The sequence below is a fragment of the Giraffa tippelskirchi genome, chromosome 9 (assembly GCF_054371585.1).
Source record: "Giraffa tippelskirchi isolate mGirTip1 chromosome 9, T2T-mGirTip1v1.2.pri, whole genome shotgun sequence".
Classification (NCBI taxonomy): domain Eukaryota; kingdom Metazoa; phylum Chordata; class Mammalia; order Artiodactyla; family Giraffidae; genus Giraffa; species Giraffa tippelskirchi.
In genome coordinates, this window is record NC_137283.1 from 95,817,673 (window position 1) to 95,836,480 (window position 18,808).

An 18,808-nucleotide genomic window follows, 5' to 3' on the forward strand; every position below is an offset into this window, starting at 1 on the left:
AGAGTGAACAGACATACTGAATTAATATTGAATAATAATTTAGTTAGTTCACTGGAATATTCAACCAAGAATGATCTCTGAGTTTAGAGTAAGGCCAAACATTTTGGTTGGGATTAATTAGAACTGATTGCTAGGCTCAGAATGAAATGCAAGGAGATAAATAACCTGTTTATGAAAACAGAGTATTGGCATTAGTTACTTTGCCTCTAGTTAATCTTAGATTTCATACATCAATCATTAATTTAAATGTGACTCTACTTATTAGATTTCCTTGCAGCTATAGAAAATTAACAGAAACAAGTGTTCCTTCCAAAGCCATCATAAATATTTTGAAACTCAGGTAGGACTTAACCAGTTTGACAAGTGACACATAACATTCAAAAGAGACTCTTCTCATTTGTCAGATGGTTTCATTTCTCCTTATCAGTGACGATTAATCACACATGAAATATATATTGTTTCATCATACATATATTAGTTCAGTTCAGTTCAGTCGCTCAGTCGTGTCCGACTCTCTGCAACCCCATGAACTGCAGCACGCCAGGCCTCTCTGTCCATCACCAACTCCCGGAGTCTACCCAAACCCATGTTCATCGAGTCGGTGATGCCATCCAACCATCTCATCCTCTGTCGTCCCCTTCTCCTCCTGCCCCCAATCCTACTCAGCATGAGGGTCTTTTCCAATGAGTCAACCCTTCGCATGAGGTGGCCAAAGTATTGGAGCTTCAGCTTCAACATCAGACCTTCCAATGAACACCCAGGATTGATCTTCTTTAGGATGGATTGATTGGATCTCCTTGCAGTCCAAGGGACTCTCAAGAGTCTTCTCCAACACCACAGTTCAAAAGCATCAATTCTTCGGCGCTCAGCTTTCTTCACCGTCCAACTCTCACATCCATACATGACCACTGGAAAAACCATAGCCTTGACTAGACGGACTTTTGTTGGCAAAGTAATGTCTCTGCTTTTAAACATGCTATCTAGGTTGGCCACAACCTTCCTTCCAAGGAGTAAGCATCTTTTAATTTCATGGCTGCGATCACCATCAGCAGTGATTCTGGAGCCCAAAAAAGTAAAGTCTGACACTGTTTCCACTGTTTCCCCATCTATTTCCCATGGAGTGATGGGACCAAATGCCATGATCTTAGTTTTCTGAACGTTGAGCTTTAAGCCAACTTTTTCACTCTCCTCCTTCACCTTCATCAAGAGGCTCTTTAGTTCTTCTTCACTTACTGCCATAAGGGTGGTATCATCCGCATATCTGAGGTTATTGATATTTCTCTTGGCAATCTTGATTCCAGCTTGTGTTTCTTCCAGCCCAGCATTTCTCATGATGTACTCTGCATAGAAGTTAAATAAGCAGGGTGACAATATACAGCCTTGACGTACTCCTTTGCCTATTTGGAACCAGTCTGTTGTTCCATGTCCAGTTCTAACTGTTGCTTCCTGACCTACATACAGGTTTCTCAAGAGACAGGTCAGATGGTCTGGTATTCCCATCTCTTTCAGAATTTTCCACAGTTTATTGTGATCCACACAGTCAAAGGCTTTGGCATAGTCAATAAAGCAGAAATAGATGTTTTTCTGGAACTCTCTTGCTTTTTCGATGATCCAGCGGATATTGGCAATTTGATCTCTGGTTCCTCTGCCTTTTCTAAAACCAGCTTGAACATCTGGAAGTTCACGGTTCACGTATTGCTGAAGCCTGGCTTGGAGAATTTTGAGCATTACTTTACTAGCGTGTGAGATGAGTGCAATTGTGTGGTAGTTTGAGCATTCTTTAGCATTGCCTTTCTTTGGGATTGGAACGAAAACTGACCTTTTCCAGTCCTGTGGCCCCTGCTGAGTTTTCCAAATTTGCTGGCATATCGAGTGCAGCACTTTCACAGCATCACCTTTGAGGATTTGAAATAGCTCAACTGGAATTCCATCACCTCCTCTAGCTTTGTTCATAGTGATGCTTCCCAAGGCCCACTTGACTTCACATTCCAGGATGTCTGGCTCTAGGTGAGTGATCACACCATCGTGATTATCTGGGTCGTGAAGATCTTTTTTGTACAGTTCTTCTGTGTATTCTTGCCACCTCTTCTTAATATCTTTTGCTTTGTTAGGTCCATACCATTTCTGTCCTTTATCGAGCCTATCTTTGCATGAAATGTTCCTTTGGTATCTCTAATTTTCTTGAAGAGGTCTCTAGTCTTTCCCAATCTGTTGGTTTCCTCTATTTGTTTGCACTGATCGCTGAGGAAGGCTTTCTTATCTCTCCTTGCTATTCTTTTACTATACATATAGTATATGTATACTATACATATAGTAACCAGCCCTCAATCGCCTTTGGGTTTTCTTTGTTTTTAAGACACTGGACTTTATTATTCTACATATTATTCTACATTGAGGCTTGAACTAGGAACTGTGTTACTATGTTAAGTGGAAATTACTGATTTTACAATCGTTTTAAATGTTCAAAGTTAAAAAAAATAATTAAATATTTTAAATTAATCACCATGTGCCAGTTTATATCTCGTATAAATTGTTTAATCTTAACTTGCTTTTAAGTCAAATTTTATTTGTAGATATATAGTATTAAATCATCAATCTGATAATTACCTTACTGTTTTATATTTGTTTTGAAGTTTTCAAATACTTTTCACTTTCATTCAACATATACTTATGCATCATACACTATGTGAAAACTTAAAGAAATATTCAGATATTACTTGAACAATTAAAATCATGAATATATGAATCTTGCTTGACTCCGTGAGTTATTTAGGCCTCATTTTTTTTTGCTTTCATCTAAGTGTTTTCTGTATGATCATAGTTTATATTTGAAAGCCAACAGGATAAATAGATAAATAGAGATAAAGTGCCACAGGAGTTTAAAAATTATTCTTACCTGAGGAAAAGCAAAAGATTTGCTGTAAAAGGTGACTTTAAATTTAAGCCCTAAATAACAGGTAGACTTTTGTTACATAATAATTAGTTGAAAGAGTATCTTGGGCCTAGGTAACAGAGGAAGGCAAAACAGAGGAAAATTGCATGATGTGTGTGAAGAGTAATAAGAATCTCAAGAATACAGTATGAATTAATATAACTTATGCTAATAATGCTGTAAGGGGACCTGATTTTAAAATTCAGCTCTATCTTATGAGCACTAGGGAGTCAATGAAGAATTGTAAGTATAGGAATGATACTCAGACTTTTGCTTTAGAAAATTAAAAGATGCTTGCTCCTTGGAAGAGAAATTATGACCAACCTAGACAGCATATTAAAAAGCAGAGATACTACTTTGCCAACAAAGATCCGTCTAGTCAAAGCTATGGTTTTTCCAGTAGTCATGTATGGATGTGAGAGTTGGACTATAAAGAAAGCTGAGCACCAAAGAATTGATGCTTTTGAACTGTGGTGTTGGAGAGGACTCTTGAGAGTCCCTTTGACTGCAAGGAGATCCAACCAGTCCATCCTAAAGGAAATCAGTCCTGAATATTCATTGGAAGGACTAATGCTGAAGCTGAAACTCCAATATGTTGGCCACCTGATGCAAAGAGCTGACTCATTTGAAAAGACCCTGATGCTGGGAAAGATTGAAGGCAGGAGGAGAAGGGGATGGCAGACAATGAGATGGTTGGATGGCATCACCGACTCAATGGACATGAGTTTGAGTAAACTCTGGGAGTTGGCGATGGACAGGGAGGCCTGGCGTGCTGCAGTCCATGGCGTTGCAAAGAGTTGCACATAACTGGGTGACTGAACTGACTGACTGAACTGAGGCTAGTTAGGAAGTTTTGGCAATAATGTAGGCAGTGTGCGTTAGTATCTGATATTAATCATGAAATTGGAAAGAAGGGATGTTACATGAGCACTATCATAAAATAGATTCAATGGAACTTGACAACTATCCAACTTTGCAAAGGAAAAATTCAGAAATTATCTAATAAAAAGTTTTGAAGCTGAGTACTGGAAGAATATTAGAGGAGGAAAGGGCCACCCACCCCAGTATTCTTGCCTGGGAAATACCATGAGAGAGGAGCCAGGTGGGCTACAGTCCATGGGGTCACAAAAGAGTCAGACAAACTTAACTACTAAACAACAACAACTAGAAGAATATTATTGGTATTTGTAATAAAAATGAAAAAGATTAAACTATTTTGTGAGAGAAGACAAGATTAATTTTAGACATATTTAAATTAAAGTGCTGTGGCACGTGCAAGTAGCATCAAGTGAATTAAGTCAGACAAAGGTATGTATCATCTAATTTTACTCATAAGTAGAATATAAAAAACAAACAGATAAGTAAAATAAATGATCAAAGAAAACAAAACCCAACATGTACATATAGAGATCAGAGTGGTGGGGAAGGTGCAGGGGGGGATAAATGTGTAAAAACGATAGTGATGGATGGAAACTAAATTTTTGGTGCTGAGCATTCTGTAATGTATTCAAAAGTAGAAATATAATCTTGTATATGTGAAAGGTACATAACGTTATTAATCAACGTTACCTCAATAGTATTATATAGTAAGATATAAATACTAAAGCCACTAGCTTTAATTTGAGAAAGCATCCTTTGGTATCTTTGTAATAAAAGTGAGATTGAGGTTTGCTGTAGGCTGGAACTTTGCAGGTAAATTAAACAGTGGTAAAGGAAATAAAAAGAAAACAACCTGAAACTATAGAAAACCAACTTCTCCACCTCACAGTTTATCTCAGGGCTATCTGTCCATAATCAAGGCATTGCTGTATAAGAATGGTAGCTACTTTGTTTCTTTAGTAGCTGGAGTCTCTGAAGGCATACAATACAAATCTACTTTTTCCCCTAAAATAGACACCTCCAAATGTTGATCATTACGAATGGTATGATCCAAATAGTGTGATCACTCATCTAGAGCCAGACATCCTGGAATGTGAAGTCAAATGGGCCTTAGGAAGTATCACTGTGAACAAAACTAATGGAGGTGATGAAATTCCAGATGAGCTATTTCAAATCCTAAAAGATGATGCTGTGAAAGCACTGCACTCAATATGTGAGCAAATTTGCAAAACTCAGCAGTGGCCACCGAACTGAAAAAGGTCAATTTTCATTCCAATCCCAAAGAAAGGCAATGCCAAAGAATGTTCAAACAACTGCACAATTAACACTCATTTCACACGCTAGTAAAGTAATGCTCAAAATTCTACAAGCCAGGCTTCAACAGTACATGAACCGTGAACTTCCAGATGTTCAAGCTGCGTTTTGAAAAGACAGAGGAACCAGAGGTCAAATTGCCAACATCCGATGTTGGATTATAGAAAAAGCAAGAGAATTACAGAAAAACATCTACTTCTGCTTTATTTACTATGTTAAAGCATATGACTGTGTGGCTAACAACAAACTGTGGAAAATTCTTCAACAGATGGGAATACCAGACCACCTTACCTGCCTCCTGAGAAACCTGTATGCAGGTCAATAAGCAACAGTTAGAACCAGAGATGGAAAAACGGACTGGTTCTAAATTGGGAAAGGAGTATGTCAAAGCTATATATATTGTCACCCTGCTTATTTAACTTATATGCAGAGTACATCATGCAAAATGCTGGACTGGATGAAGTTCAAGCCAGAATCAAGATTGCCAGTAAAATATCAATAACCTCAGATATGCAGAGGACACCACCCTTATGGCAGAAAGCAAAAAGGAACTAAAGAGCCTCTTGATGAAAGTGAAAGAGGAGAGTGAAATAGCTGGCTTAAAACAGCATTCAAAAAATTAAGATCGTGGCGTCCAGTACCATCACTTTATGGCAAATATTTTTGGAAACAATGGAAACAGTGACAGAGTTTATTTTTTTGGGCTCCAAAACCACTGCACATAGTGACTGAAGTCACGAAGTTAAAAGATGCTTGCTTCTTGGAAGAAAAGCTATGACAAACCTAGATAGCATATTGAGAAGCAGAGAATTACTTTGCCAACAAAGGTCCATGTGGTCAAAGCTATGGTTTTTCCAGTAGTCATATGTGGATGTGAGAGTTGGACCATAAAGAAGGCTGGGTGCTCAAGAATTGATGCTTTTGAACTGTGGTGTTGGAGAAGACTCTTGAGAGTCCTTTGGACTGAAAGATCAAACCAGTCCATCCTAAAGGAGATCAGTCCTGAAAATTCATTGGAAGGGCTCATGCTGAAGCTGAAGCTTCCAACACTTTTGCCACCTGATGCAAAAAAGCTGGCTCATTAGAAAAGACCCTGATGCTAGGAAAGATTGAAGGCAGGAGGAGAAGGGGACGACAGATGATGAGATGGTTGGATGGCATCACTGATTAGATGAACATGAGTTTGAGCAAGCTCCAGGAGACCTGGAAAGGACAGGGAAGCCTGTGTTCTGCAGTCCATGGAGTCACAAAGAATCGGATAGGGCTTAGCAACTGAACAACAATAAGAAGTCTGATATTACATGCAGAAGACAAGATGCAACCAATTTGGTTTTATTTCTGGAATGCAATTTCAGAAATCAACATAATTAATCATAATAATATAAAGGGAAATTAAACTTTTCATAATTGAGGCATTTGATGTATTTCATATTAAAGTAGAATGAACCTTCCCTATTCTGAGAATATATATACAAAACTATTAACAAATATTATACTCAATTTAGAAAATGGAAAGATTTCTCACTGAGAATTGGAAAAGACAAGGATGTCTGCTATCAGCACTTGTATTACCCATTATACTGGGTATTCTAACCCTTGCAATAATGTGAGAAAAAGAAGTAATCTGTACAGAAATAAAAAATTTAAAAATAAAAGTTTATTCACAGATGAAATTGTCTATTTGAAAAATTCTTTTTTTAATTTTTTTTGAAAAATTCTAAAGAATCTACAGATGAACAACTGAGTGAATTTAGCAAGTTTTATAAAACTTTTCTTTTTTTTTAATTAGTTTATTTATCTATTTTTTAACTTTACAATATTGTATTTGTTTTGCCATACATTGACATGAATCCGCCATGAGTGTACATGTGTTCACCTTCCAGAACCCCCCTCCCTCCTCCCTCCCCATCCCATCCCTCCGGGTCATCCTGGTGCACCAGCCCCAAGCAACCTGTATCCTGCCATATGACCCAGCAATCCCACAGCTGGGCATACACACTGATGAAAACTTTTCTTTTTTTTCACCCTAGTTAATATCATTAACTTTTTGAAAAGATCATGGTCATTTACACTGCATACACTTTAGGTTTTCTGTAATTGTTTCTTCAGAATATTATTTAATATGTTCTTTCTATCCCATGTTTGACTAAACTTAATCTTTGGCTTAACTTGATTCCATTTGAATGCTTCGGCAAGGATACTTCAGAGGTGATACTGTTGTATATCACACTGTGTGTCATTAGATGCACAGAATGTCTGGATGTCCCATTATGAATGAGTGGTTCTAAGTTTCATCAGTGTGTGAAGTTGGTAACAATCACATTTTCACTTCAAAGTTGCAGTTTTTCCTGTGCAGCTCTTGAGGGGGTACTTGGATATGATGGCAATATTCAGTTTCCCATTCATCCTTCTAATAGTTGCCAATGTCCTCTGAAGATCCTTGCTTGAATCAGCTATTTCAGTACATTAACTTTGTCTGAACTCTATTTCTTGGATGTATAAACAGGTAAACTGCTCCACCAACAGCAGTAAAATCTCAGTAGTTCATCAGAAACAGCACCAAAATGATACTCCTGTTTTTTTTCTTTTTTTTTGGTTACTTGTGATTTGGGATGACTTCATTTAATATTTAAGCAAATCTCAAGCATGACTACACTGTCCTTTGAGCTGATTAAGTGATATTAAGCATGAATTTAAAGGAGCACCTACTTGACATTTTCAAGACACTAGGTGATTCCAGCAATAACCTGGAATGTAAGTTGATTAATCATAATCCTGTCAAGCAGAACTCTTCACAGAGCTTGTTTATCAAAGCAACCTGTAAAAGAATAAGGTGGAAAAACTAGTAAGAAGTAAAAACTAGTAAGAAGAGGGCAAGGGATTTTTTTTTTCTCTAATTCGTTAAGAGTAGATTTATAATAGTAGGTTTCTGTTGGATTATAGAGAAATGAGAAGTATTGAAAAAGCTTCAAAATAGCCTGTTTAGAAGAAATCTTTGGCATTGAATGAGTTACAAAATGCCTTTTTGTGCAGAAGCAGCATTTCCATTGGAACTTTTATTTAAACCTTATCTCTGCTTTGCAGCTGTACCTGGAAAGAAGGAAGAGAAAACAACCAAGACAGTGGAGCAAGGTAAAAAAAAATGAAGGAGGTTGACATTATCTTCTTTAGAAAGACAACAACGTGAGGAGGAAAGCACTGGATTCAGACAGGCGGACGACAATAACCTTTAAATCGATTGCTCTCTGTCACTGTCCTTGCATGTTTCTCTGTGCCAGGGAGAATGTGAGGTGGCAATCTGGGTTTTTGTTCTTTTGTATAACTAAACTTTGAGTGTAAGTTCAGAACAGGAAAGCGCCACAAACTGCTTAATTACATCAAGAGAAATGCTGAAGATTTAAGGAAAACTTTCAGGCCAATTGGTAGACATTTTTCCTGTGTGATTTGTGATTTTAACATCACCTGACCGATCATAGTTTAAAGAACAGAGATGACACAATTCTGTTTATGCAAGAACAATTTCTACTGCTTGAAAGATAATATGTTAAAACAAAGTGAAAAACCAGCAATACAAGTAAATTACTTGAATCTGTATTACGACTTCAGCAATTGATTCTCCCAAAAGGTCTAAAATTTCAGTGTTCTAAATCACAATGCTACAACTAATGCATTTTCTTTGTACTTATGCATCTGTATAATAAATATATCACTCTAGAATATGCTTGAGGAAAATACTTCAGCATAATAGAGTAAAAGCATTTGAGGTGATGTTGTGCCTTCTGTTAGAGCTCACATTGCTAATAATTTTAATTGTTGTTCCCTCAATCCTTTGGCTTTTAATACATTATAATATTATAATATTTACTATTAATTATAATCAGTAGATGAGGTTAGAACTAGCATAACTTTGTCAAGATTAAAATGAAAATAATTTCTCCTCTTAGAGACAAATTCCTAATATCATAAATTTAGATATTTTTACATAAATATATTAAGAAAATCATTCAAACTCTCACATTTCAGATAAGTAAACTAAGTCAAGGATTGACTAATTTAAAAAATTAGTCAAGGATTGATTTCCTTGGGTTTTTCAAAATAAAAATCACATTGAAAAAGTTTTCAAATTCATTTTGGTTTCTGCGGACTGCCTGGACTTTTAGAGTTCAGTTGAATGTTTCTGTCAGCCTCTTTTTGAGGTGGATATGTTTGTCTCTGAAATATAAAGTTGAGGTGTAGGAGCATGGATCCCAGTCTCAACTTATTGACTTGTATAAGGTTCTGAGCCTAAATTTCTTTTCTAAAAAAATAGGGTTAATTATACTTGACCTGCCTGTCTGACAAGATGTGGAGTTCAAAATATATGTGAAAGGACATAAAAAAATGTAAACTCCTAGTTAAGTATTTAGTATTTACTAGGCCTTTTTCCTTATGAAATCAGCTTCAGTATAAGTGAGAATCAAATCACTTTGCTTTCATTAAGCTTCATACTTTTACTCCTCTCTAGTATAAAGGTGTTGGCTGCTCATCTTAATGGCATTTGCAAATTGTTTTTATAACCACAGCAAATTAAGAGAAGACTTACTAGAATATAAAATTCCCACACTAATAATAGTACTAACATATAACTGATTTAAGCACAGATTGTTTTATTTCTTTTTACCTTCATGTTCGTGTCAGTTTCATTAATTATATAATGTTGCCTCAGAAAGTTAAGAGACTGGAAATGGCTCTTAGAGATGTGAATTTACTCCTTTGGATGATTTTATAATTCATTCTTTTATTAAATTCATTTTATTTTATAAGCACTTAGGGACTTGGCTTATATAAAGATGAGTCTTTCAATGACATTTTAATATTGATTTAGTAAATCATTTCAGTTTTAAATATTACAAAGCAATGAATTCATACTTTTTAACTACACAGATCACAAAAAATAAGTTATTTGGATATCTTGAATATTTTTGTGATGGTATATCTATGACAAATAATTTATATGAAAATATATTTTGTGATTTTAATAAATTAAGGAATTTATGTGAGAATAAATCACTTATATTCTACAGATTTCATCATAATATTCTAATATTTATTCCTGAGATGATGTTTGACTATTGTGTAGTTCTCTTCTTTATATAGATTTTAGTTATATTTAGAAGTATAAATAATCTGAAACTAGTTCATAATGCATTGAAGTACAATTAAATGGTTTATAAAGAGTTATTTTCATTAATTTAAATTTGAACTTACAAACTCTATTAGGGACAAACTTTTACTCATAATTCTTAATAGGTTTCAAATACACTTTTTGATCTATGTAAAACTGTGTATATTGAACCTCTGGACCTATTCTGCATTATGATTGCTAGGGAAGCATTGATTAAGCTAAACTTTATGCTATGGGAAATTCATATAGTGATAGGTGAAAAAATTTTATGTTAATGTGTAAACTGGTCCTCATATCATGTAAGAATTAGAAATTTAGTTAACTTTTGCAAAAGTCTAAAATTATACTTCTAATTTTATCTGTAATTCATTGAGGGATCATGCGGTTTTCAGTTCTTCTCATAAAGATCATACATTGACTAGACCAGAATTTTGAGTGTTAAGAAAATCTTTATAAATTTCCCCACTTTAAAGATACACACACATACACACACACACCATAAACACCATTAGCAATTTCTCTTTGTTTAGAAAGAAGTTACCTAGAAGCATCAGGAGACACAAATATTTTCCACAGTACATGTTGCTGTCCTTATAGTGAGAGCCAAGGAATGCCAAAGATAAAACATCACAACACACTCTACTGTATGAGGGTTTGTCTTTATATTTATTGTATATTATATCTAGAAAGAATACATCACATTTCACTGGTGGTTTAGTTACAAACTCATGTCCGACTCTTTGTGACCCCATGGATTGCAGTCAGTCTGGCTCCTTTATCCATGGGATATTCCAGGCAAGAATACCTATGTGGGTTGCCATTTCCTACTCCAGTGGAACTTCCTAACCCAGGGATTGAACCTGTGTCCCCTGCATCTCCTGCATTGCAGGTGGATTCTTTACCACTGAACCACCAGGGAAACCACTTCAATATAATTTCATTTCATTAAGCTTGGTTTATTTCATTTCATTAAGCTTGGTTAATTCACATTTCATTAAGCTTGGTTTATTTATTGTTTGATATTTAATTTGATATTTAATTTCTCATATTTAGTGTACTTTTTTCTCCTTGGTATTACTTTTCAAAATTGACCTGGCCCCTAACTCCAATTTCCCTCTCTCTTTTTTAATCTTGCTTTCTCTCAGAAGAAAATCTTTGGTGATATTTGCTTGTTACTAGCCAGAGGATCAAAGCAGTCACTCTCAGGAAGTATCCAGTGATGTCTTACTTACCAGGGCAGGGCAGGAGACCAGTCAAGACAATTAACTTTGATGATCTGAGTTGTAGATTGCAGTCCCAGTAGCTCCTTGTTTCTAATTTTATTCCTTCAAAGTGATTTCAATCTAACAGTGAAAAGGTGAAGAAAATAGCAATAAATCAAATCACTCACATATCATCTTTCTTTTTCTTTCACTCATACCTGTGCATAATATCACTTAAAGCTTTCTTTAAGAATTTGTTCTTAGGGACTCTAACAGTGCTGGCATGTAGGAAGTATCCAATAAATACTTGTGGGTTGAATAAAAACATAGAGGAATTGTTGAAGAAAGGAATATTAGGTGATGCAGGTTGCAATAATCTGTGTCTCTAATACTGTACAGTTATGATATTTTAGTAAATCACATGTGATTTCTGATAGCAAAAGTTGCCAAATATTTCAGAAACCAGAAGATAACTGATTAAATCATCCAACTACCCTCATTTTAAAGTAAAAATACTAGATGAAATTAATCATTAAATCTGCTGCTGCTGCTGCGCTATGCTGTTGTGTCTGACTCTCTGCAGTCCCATGGACTCGAGTCCACCAGGCTCCTCTGTCCATGGAATTCTCCAGGTAAGAATACTGGAGTGGGCTGCCTTTATCCTCTCCAGGGGATCTTCCAGACCCAGGAACTGAGCCCTCTTCTCTTGCATCACCTGCATTGATAGGGAGATTCCTTACTGCTAGCACCACCTGGGAAGCCAACTAAATATTAATTGATCATTAATTACATCATTCCTAGGATCTTTGTAGAAGGTATTCTTATGTAACAAAACCTTGTGGTGAACCATCATACGGATAAAAATTTTGAATAAATTACATTTTAGCAATTGTACCTTCTATATTGTGAATTTTTAAAAAATTTAAAATGAAAGAGAAAATTTAGTAATTGCCCAGTGAGGTCAATGTATAAGTGTAAATATAGAAACATAAGGCCTTATCCTTATTTTTCATGGTTTAATAATTAGAGCTGAATTAGCTGATCTTCCACTCCTTTGAATTATAAAAAAACTTATATTCACTGAAGTTTTCAAGTAGTATGTCCCTTATATCAGAATATAAAATCTCTATGAGAAGGCTAGTCTAGAAAGACTTATTTCTAAGACTCTAAGTCTCAAATGTTAAGGGAAGACATACTTTATAAGCTTGGAAAAATTAGTATCCCAAAATTAAGCTGAAAATTTCATTACAGAAATATTCAGTATAGTTTTCCATCCTCTTAACAATTAAAAATCACTTCAAAATCTACTTAAGTACAAACATGACAAAAATATTCATGAAAAATGATTAAATAGAATTTAAGTGCCTGTTAACCACCAAGAATAAATTTGAACACAGTAATTTTATTAAGGGTAAAATTGTGGATTATAAATGTATCAAATACAGTTCACTTCCTGTAATAAAAATTGTATTTTGCTTAAAATGAAGAAATATTTCTAAATTTGTAAGTACAGGAATTTGTGTCCCCTTGAAGAGTTTCTGTCTTTCTTTGGCTTTTTGCTGTTTTGTAAACAGTGGTATCCCACATCATTGTATTCGTGTTTTAAATTGTCACAGAGGCAAGTGAAACCCAATGCTATTTGCATGCTTTGTGTATTTGTCACTGTCCTCAGACACTTTTCAGATTCTCTTCTATTCTTTGTAAATGAACTGGTCTATTTAGAACCTGTGATATGTATTTGTTGTAGATTGATCCCATACTTTCAAATGAATGTTAATAATATCTAACAGTAGTGATTTCCTTGAGAGAAAATTATTCACTTAAATAATAAATATTTATAATTCATGATGTGTCAACATTATAAAAAAATAGAAACAATTTTATATTTAAGATCAATGGAGTAAAACTGAAAGTGTGGTTGATACATACTGTATTTAACTATTTGCTTAATGTGTGTTATAAAATAACCTATTTTCACATGTGGACGAAGTCATGCTGTCGACCCTCAATAAATGTTAAATGATAATAATAACACTATTGATTCCTGTGAATTCCAAACTTTTGACATTAGTTCGTGCTTTGGTTGTTTAATATTTATTGAGCGCCCACAACAGACTAGGCGCTGGGAATGGGTATGAGGAGTATGGAGTGGGCTTCAGAGAAAAGATGGTCTATACACAGAGCTCATGAATCATCTGTAAAAGTGAGCGTACTCTGCTTGCTTACATATTTTGTATATTTTCAACAGAACTTTTGCAATTTTCCACTATCTCATTTGCTCACATAACATATTTCACCATTTCTCACTCTTGTTTTAATACTTATAGAATGTTCTCACAGTCATTTGATCTCATGAATGGCAAGTTCTTTCTCATCCCTTCTCTCTCACCATTTTTGTTGTTGTTTAATTGCTAAGTCATGTCTGACTCTTTGTCACCCCATGGACTATAGCCTGCTAGGCTCCTCTGTCCATGGAATTTTCCCAGGCAAGAATACTGAAGTGGGTTACCATTTCCTACTCCAGGGAATCTTCCCAACCCTGGGATTGAACCTGCGTCTCCTACATTGGCAGGCAGATTCTTTACCACTGAGCCACCAGGGAAGCCTTAGGATATACTATAGTCAAGTTAAAATCACACAGAGAGATGTAGTGTAATGTCCACATTTCAGTTTTCATTATGCATAATTCTGCTTTTTGGCTATGAAAATGAACCACTCCTCTGCCTAATGTGACCTACGTGCCTATCTTTTTCATTCCTTTGCTTAGAGACTGTGGGCATTTCATCGGAGAAGCACACTAAAACTATAAGATTATCCCAAGAACCTCTCCATGCACTTTATACTAGTGTCACCTCTTTTGCCACCAGGTTACCTTTCTAACCCTGGACTCAGAGGAACTAGCTGTTAGATAGGCCAAATTAAGTCACCTGACATTACCAGAACAGACAGTGTATCCAGGGATAATGTGTCCTACTCTATCTATGGTGGCTTCCCTGATGGCTCAGATGGTAAAGCATCTGCCTGCAATGCGGGAGACCTGAGTTCAACCCCTGCATGGGGAAGACTCTGTCTATACTTTACCCCTTCCATGATTCATCAAAATACTTTCTTAATTGAAATTGTATCCATCTTTTAGGCTCCTAAAAACAACAACAAACTTTTCCCATCAAGCATATACTCTTGCTACACCTATCATATATATAATTATGGAACTTTGTCTTGATTTAATGTCCAACAATCTTTATGTAAACTAATGGAATGTATTTATATACCATTTCTAAAGCCCAGTCAAATCAAATTGAAATATGAAGAAAAGTTGTCATATGCTTTCTGAATTTAATGGCAATGCACTTCAGATTTCTTTTGGCAATACTTAATATAATTTAATAATTTTAAAGCAATTTAAAATAGTTTTGATCATCATCTACATCTTAATATTAAGTTTATGGTTCTTTAGGAAATCCCTAAATCTGTAAAAGACCATCTCATCCTCTTTATAATAAAAATTCTCTTAGAAATCTTATTTTTACTTATGGAGAATTTTGATCACTAGCCCCAGGATTTGGTCAGTAAAAACTATTTTTAATTATTTAGTATAGATATTTGAAGATTACAGTTTTGTTCTCCAGAGAGAAAAACTGACTTTGATTTGTTCCTTTGCTATTCGGCATTAGTGTGTATAAAATCTGAGGAAATGCTTTGTAGTGTTTACCTTATAGCACACCAAAAAAATACCTCCTTACAAGCTCAAGAATATTAAGCTGCTAATTTTGTCTCTCTTTGTATTGATATTTGCTTTTACTCCTGCTTTTATCCTGAAATAACCTATGGGTTTGTTCCCTTAGGGATTTTTAATAGAAAATATATTGTAAGCTGCTATGTTACAAACCTAAGTAGCCAGAACATTGTTTGGCTATTTGTATCTCTACAAGCCAGAGATTGTTTGGGGAGAATTTTTTTATCCCTTCTTTATTGAATTTTTTCTTTTATGTATAAATTAATTTTCAATCAAAAGCCTATTCAGGAAAAAAAAAGTAGGCATATGCTATAGGCATATACTATACATTATCTTGAATAAAACTACTTAAAATCAATTGCTATGTCATATCCTATAATAAATTAATGGGAGTTTAAGCTAAAAGATTAAGCTAAAATTCTCTAAAAATCAAGTTGCAGCTATTATCTTAAATCATCTGCTCTGCATAAAAATGCATTGTTACTTTATTCTAATTGTAAAGTACACGTTATAGATCAACTAATTTCAGGAATAAACATGAAAAATTTTCACCATTCTACATAAAATTTGATTGCACTTTATTGGCTATATTACTATCCCAGTTTTTTGTAGAATTATGGTATATTATATGCTAAGGAAAAAGCAGTTTTTAAAACCTGAAAATTCAGTGCAGATACTCCTTTGGAATTATGAAATGGCAAAATATAACTCAAAATTTTTTCATCATTTTGACTTGCAAATTTGGGGTTTCATTTCATTTGATTTTGTATCAGAAAGAGCTACTACTAGGTCAGCTAACTCATAATAAAACATATGTAGTTTCGTTAGAAATCTTGGCAATAAAAATCATGGTCAACAATTCTTAGCTTGGAGTTACCACTTGTATTGTTAGTCCTTGAAAATAAATAGCTGTTAAAACCTAATAATGATTAGAAATACTAATTTGCCTTAATAATAGAATATACAGTTATCTCAAAATAAAACTTAAGGCTTGGTTTATCCCTTATAAACACAAAAAAAATTTATTCTGTGACATTAGGCTGGTTACTTGTTTGAAAGCCTCCTTTACAAGCTGAGATTATTTTACTAAGCATTCTGTACAGAATTTTCCAGTCTTAATATTGTATAATTCTCATTTGTAAGAAATGTCTCCCATGCATGAGACATTTGCACTTTGTCCCAGATGCTGAAGAATAAGCTTATTTTTCTGATTGCAAGTACAATCTGTGCAAATATACAAACAGGAAAATCAGATTCAGATTCTAGTATGAAAATATTTCTGAATATTATATAAATATACTAAATAGAATCCTAATATTTGAAGTATTTACTTCCCTTGAATTTCAAAATATATATTTAAATTTTACTTAAGTTTCAAAAAGTACATCTGTGGAGCAAAGCATGCCATTGAATGTCCAATGAAATGACATGAAGATTCTCTAAACATTAATTTAGCCAAAAGAATCAGTGATAATGACACAGAGGATGCAGAAATTCTGTCCATAACACACTCATACAAAAGAATCTTTAAAAAATGAAACAGAAGAAGATATTGTCTCAAGAGAGAAGAAAACATGGATACCACAAATGTTGGTGAATTGTGGTTTCAGTATTGGTTTGGACTATTTCCAAACAAAATAACAATGACTTTCTAAGTATTGTCAGTCAGTTCGGTAGGTATCATATTCTCTCATGAGTAAACTTTAATTGCATTGATACAATAACAGAAAAAAAAGTTTTGACTTAAGATCTTTAAAGACTCCTCATCACTGGAAGGATATAAATTCTAATTCTCTAGGAAGGTGCTGAAGGTTTCTTTACCACCGACCCTCAGTGTGACTTCTAGCCTAGGCTCACATGCTTCTCACTCATTTTGTACACCCACTGTTTACGCCACCTGAATTTTCACACTACATTGTTTTCTTATGTTGTTCCTTGTATTGGAAATATCTTTCCAATTCTTCTTTGATAACAGATATTATATGCAATTTCAGAGTTGACCATAGATACCAGTACTTCTGTGAAGTCTTTTCTTGTTGCATCAGGTAGAGTTTGTCAGTCCTGCTGTGAGCTCAGAACTCTGTGTATGTGTGTGTGTCTCCATCATTCTACTTAATCTGTCTATGTGGATTTCTTCCAGCATAGACTGAACTCCAGGCAGCCATCTTGTTTACCCAGCTCAGAATCCAAAAGAGACACTGAATAAATATTCATAGACTAGATCAAGTTGACCTTTTTAAAATACCAAAATGAATTCTTCTATTGTTCTAAAGTGAAGAAGCTTATACTTGGGTTTCTTGTTCTGCAGAGTTTCTTGTTGTTTTTTTCTCCAACCAAAGCCTTTTTGAAAGTCTAAGACCTCAAGTTTCTTTTACATGCACATATACAATTCAAAGTGTAAGGTACTATTAAAGATTTCTTAAAAAATTCATAGAAGTCAAAAACATTACCAAGTCAAATTAAACAGTGTATAAAAAGAGTTATACACCATGACCAAGTGTGATTCATTCTAGGTAAGCAAAACTGATTTAACATTTGAAGATAAATTGATGTAATTCATCACATCAATAAGATAAACAAGAAAAAAGCTCAATAGATAACAGAAAATAATTTGACAAAATCCAACAACTAGTTATGATAAAATCTCTCAGCAAACTAGGAATAAAGACAAACTTCTCCAACTTGATAAAGAATATCTACAATTAAACCTACTCATAACCTCATACTTAATGTTAAGTCACATAAAGCTTACCCACTAAGATAAAGAAACAAGGCAAGAATGTGCCTTCTCAGCACAGTTGTTCAACATTGTACTGGAAGTATTAGTTAATGCAATAAGACAAGAAAAGGAATCAAAGACATACCCATTGGAAAAAAAAAAAACTGCCTTTTTGCATGATATGATCATCTATTTAGAAAATTATGAAGAAGAAAAACCTTCTGGAACTAAATCAGTGATTATAGCAAGGTTGCAAGACACAAGGTTAACAAGCAAAAGTCAACTGCTCTCCTATGTACCAGCAATGAGAAATTGGAATGAATAAAATAAAAAATGCAAAACTATTTACATTAGCACCAAAAAAGAAAAGACTTGAATATCAATCTAAGATATAATCTTTTCTATGTTCATGAGTAGGCAGGCTCCAAATTGTTAACATGTCAGTTCTTCCCAAATTTATCTATAGATTCTATGCAATCATGATAAAATCTCAGTGGTATTGACAAACTGATATTATGAATATCCACAAACTGATCCTAAAGTTTATGTGGAAAAAGAAAAGACCCAGAATAGCCAAGACAACATCAAAGGAGAAGAACAAAATCTGAGGACTACTGAACTTCAAGACTTATTATAAAGCTACAGTAGTCAACAGTGTGATATTGGTGAAAGAATCAACAAACATTGATGGGACAAAATGGAGAGCCCAGAAATAGACCCATAAAAAAATACAGTCAACTGGTCTTTGACAAAGAAGCAAAAACAATTCAATGGAGAAAGGATAGTCTTCCCAGCAAGTGGTATGAGAATAAGTGTACACTCACAAGCAAAAAGAAAAAGAAAGAATCTAGGTAAGAATCCT

At 34.5% G+C, this 18,808-nt stretch overlaps 1 protein-coding gene across 50 annotated transcripts in view; it reads left to right on the forward strand.

The window, feature by feature from the left end:
• TRDN (triadin) overlaps positions 1-18,808 on the forward strand; it is a 408,839-nt gene that overhangs the window by 299,348 nt on the left and 90,683 nt on the right. For all 50 annotated transcript variants that reach the window (XR_014065592.1, XR_014065597.1, XR_014065600.1 and 47 more), the window contains one exon: positions 8,210-8,257. Coding sequence is in view for 41 of the 50 variants with exons in the window: in XM_081530502.1 (XP_081386628.1) it covers positions 8,210-8,257 (48 nt within the window). In the remaining 9 variants the exon portion in view is untranslated. The remainder of the gene's footprint in view (positions 1-8,209; positions 8,258-18,808) is intronic.